The sequence below is a fragment of the Solanum verrucosum genome, unplaced genomic scaffold (assembly GCF_900185275.1).
Source record: "Solanum verrucosum unplaced genomic scaffold, falcon-dt-bn FXZP01000105.1, whole genome shotgun sequence".
In the NCBI taxonomy this organism is placed as follows: Eukaryota; Viridiplantae; Streptophyta; class Magnoliopsida; order Solanales; family Solanaceae; genus Solanum; species Solanum verrucosum.
The window spans coordinates 1,278,993-1,281,379 of record NW_026020263.1 but is presented as its reverse complement, the minus strand read 5'-3'; the positions used below and the strand labels follow the sequence as shown (position 1 = coordinate 1,281,379).

Genomic DNA, 2,387 nt, shown 5'->3' with positions numbered 1-2,387 from the left:
TGTTGGATCTCTAACACACTCTTTCTACCTAGAGACATGGAAAAACCAAATGCACCGATGCCACTCATTAGGCAAAGATAACTCATCATAACCCTAACCACATGTCTCAAGATCTCTTATGGGCCTACAAAATGGGGACTAAGCTTCCCTCTCTTACTACACTCTTCTTGAGTGAGATATTTCAAGTAAGCCCAAATCATAAACGTTCGAAATTCACAATGACTTGCTATCTGGGCACACCATCTCCCCATTGGGAGGAAGCCTGAACAAAGTCTACCAACCATTTCCACCCATATCATCATCTATGGTTGATTCTACCAACCAATCATATCTAGGTATTATTTAACACCCTACTAATCATTACATCATATTTCACCTTTCTTTGGTGCTAACCTGACTTAAGATCAATCTTAGAAAGGTAACTGGCCCTTTGGAGTTGGTCAACACTTGAATCTATCTCCCTCACCTTAGCTAGGTGGTAGATCCAACCCTCAAACTCCTCTTCAAGACAACACATAACCCAAACTTATGGTATACGCTTTCCCTCCTTCCACTCTAGAATAGGCTCATTCGGGAACTAACAATTGACCACATGGGTTTTACAATCACATAAGGGCATCATAGGAGTGCAACCAACACATCACACAAATGACATCAAATTTTAACAAAACATAGACATCAATTTGGAGCACATTCATGGTCACCTCTAGCTTGAAGTGAATATAATCGGTTTTTCTTGGGAACATCCTCTCTTCCTTTAGTCTTTGCCTTAGTACAATTCCTCATTTTGTGACCAATTTCACCACAACTAAAGCAACTCTCTATGCCAGCTAAACATCTACCCTCATGTCTCTTTCCACACCTAGAACAAGTAGGCCATAAGGATTAACTAATAATTCCTTGTGGCTTAGGGTTAGATGCCCTATTTTCATTATACTTAGGAGCATTGGAAGAACCTTGCCCAGAAGACCTTTGTCAATTTCTAGAACGACCATGTCCATCGGACCTTTCATAACAGAACTTATCATCATACATTCTATACCTCTTTTTCTCCCTAGATCTCCCTTTTAGTTTCTCCTCCTTAATTTGTTGGGCATGAATCATAAGACGAGCAATATCCATATCATTAAAAAGCATAGTCGTACGACATTCTTTCACCACTAAATCGGACACTCCCGAAACAAACTTACTCATCTTAGTCTTACAATCCGCCACAATAGAAGGAGCATACTTAGATAGTTGGGTAAACCTCAAAGCGTATTCCTTAACACTCATACTACATTGCCTGAGGCTAATGAATTCAAGAACCTTAGCCTTTCTCATCTCTAAAGGTAAAACCTATCAAGAAAAGCATTTTTGAACCTTTCCCATTCCATAGGACCCATCTCTACCATTCATGCTTCTTTTCATTGATTAAACCAAACTTGAGAAACTCCTTTCAATTGGTAAGCGGCCAATTCCGCTTTCTCTACTGAAGTAACTCCCATAATATCTAACACCTTATAGACCTCATCTATAAACTCTTGAGGATCTTCCTAAACTTTGAAGCCATAAAATTCGGAAGGGTTCATCCTTGTAAAATCCCTCACTCTTGAAGTCGTCGTACCCACAATTGGGTTCATAGGATCTACTTCCTCTCTATTGGCTTGTGTCGTCACAGCTTGATCCAACACTTGAAAAGTTGATCTAAACTCCCCATTAGTCACATTCTCACCCGAAGGTCAATCAGAGCTTGTGGAGCTTGTGGAGGAACTTCTTGATCCACCATGTCTTACTCATTCCTTCTAACTTTAGCCCTTGTAGTAGTCATCTTCTGAAGACCATCGGGTAAGGATTACGAGAAAGACCTAATAGAGACGAACTCTATGGAACGACTTAGAGTAATGAAGAAGTGAGATTTCCTAATCATCTAATAGCTTCTCATTCATAAATGTGGCATGCTTCACACTTATGAACAAGACTCTACTAGACGTGCTTTTGAGATATCCTAGAACCATTCTAAACCTTGTGCTCTGATTACCGGGGGGGGGGGGGGGGTACAGCCTAGACGTAACATGGCGTACAAGACTCCGAGAGGCCTCATACAAACCACTTAGCATATCATAACATTAAAGTAATAGAAAATGGTACGGAAATTTAAAACATTTTCCATACAATAAAAGTCTTTAACATTTGTCTCAAATCATCTAAAACATGAATGGTCTTTGGGACGCAGCCCATAAAAAAATTCTAACATGAAAATGAAAGACATAAAGGAAAGCTAATCAAATCCTCAATGCTATGATGACTCATTAAATCTTAAATCCTTGCTCTATTATGAACCTTACCACGAGGATGGAAGTCAATATCATCGGACCCTACATTTGATAAGAATGTAGACAAGAGTA

At 39.5% G+C, this 2,387-nt stretch overlaps 1 protein-coding gene across 1 annotated transcript; it reads right to left on the bottom strand.

Moving 5' to 3' along the window:
• Positions 1 to 678: 678 nt before the first annotated feature.
• Positions 679 to 1,768, bottom strand: LOC125833534 (uncharacterized). The gene is made up of 4 exons (XM_049512695.1): positions 1,715 to 1,768; positions 1,425 to 1,535; positions 1,043 to 1,338; positions 679 to 862 (listed from the first exon to the last, which is right to left on the bottom strand). The coding sequence occupies exons 1-4, from the start codon at positions 1,766 to 1,768 to the stop codon at positions 679 to 681; spliced, it is 645 nt and encodes a 214-aa protein (XP_049368652.1).
• Positions 1,769 to 2,387: the final 619 nt, after the last annotated feature.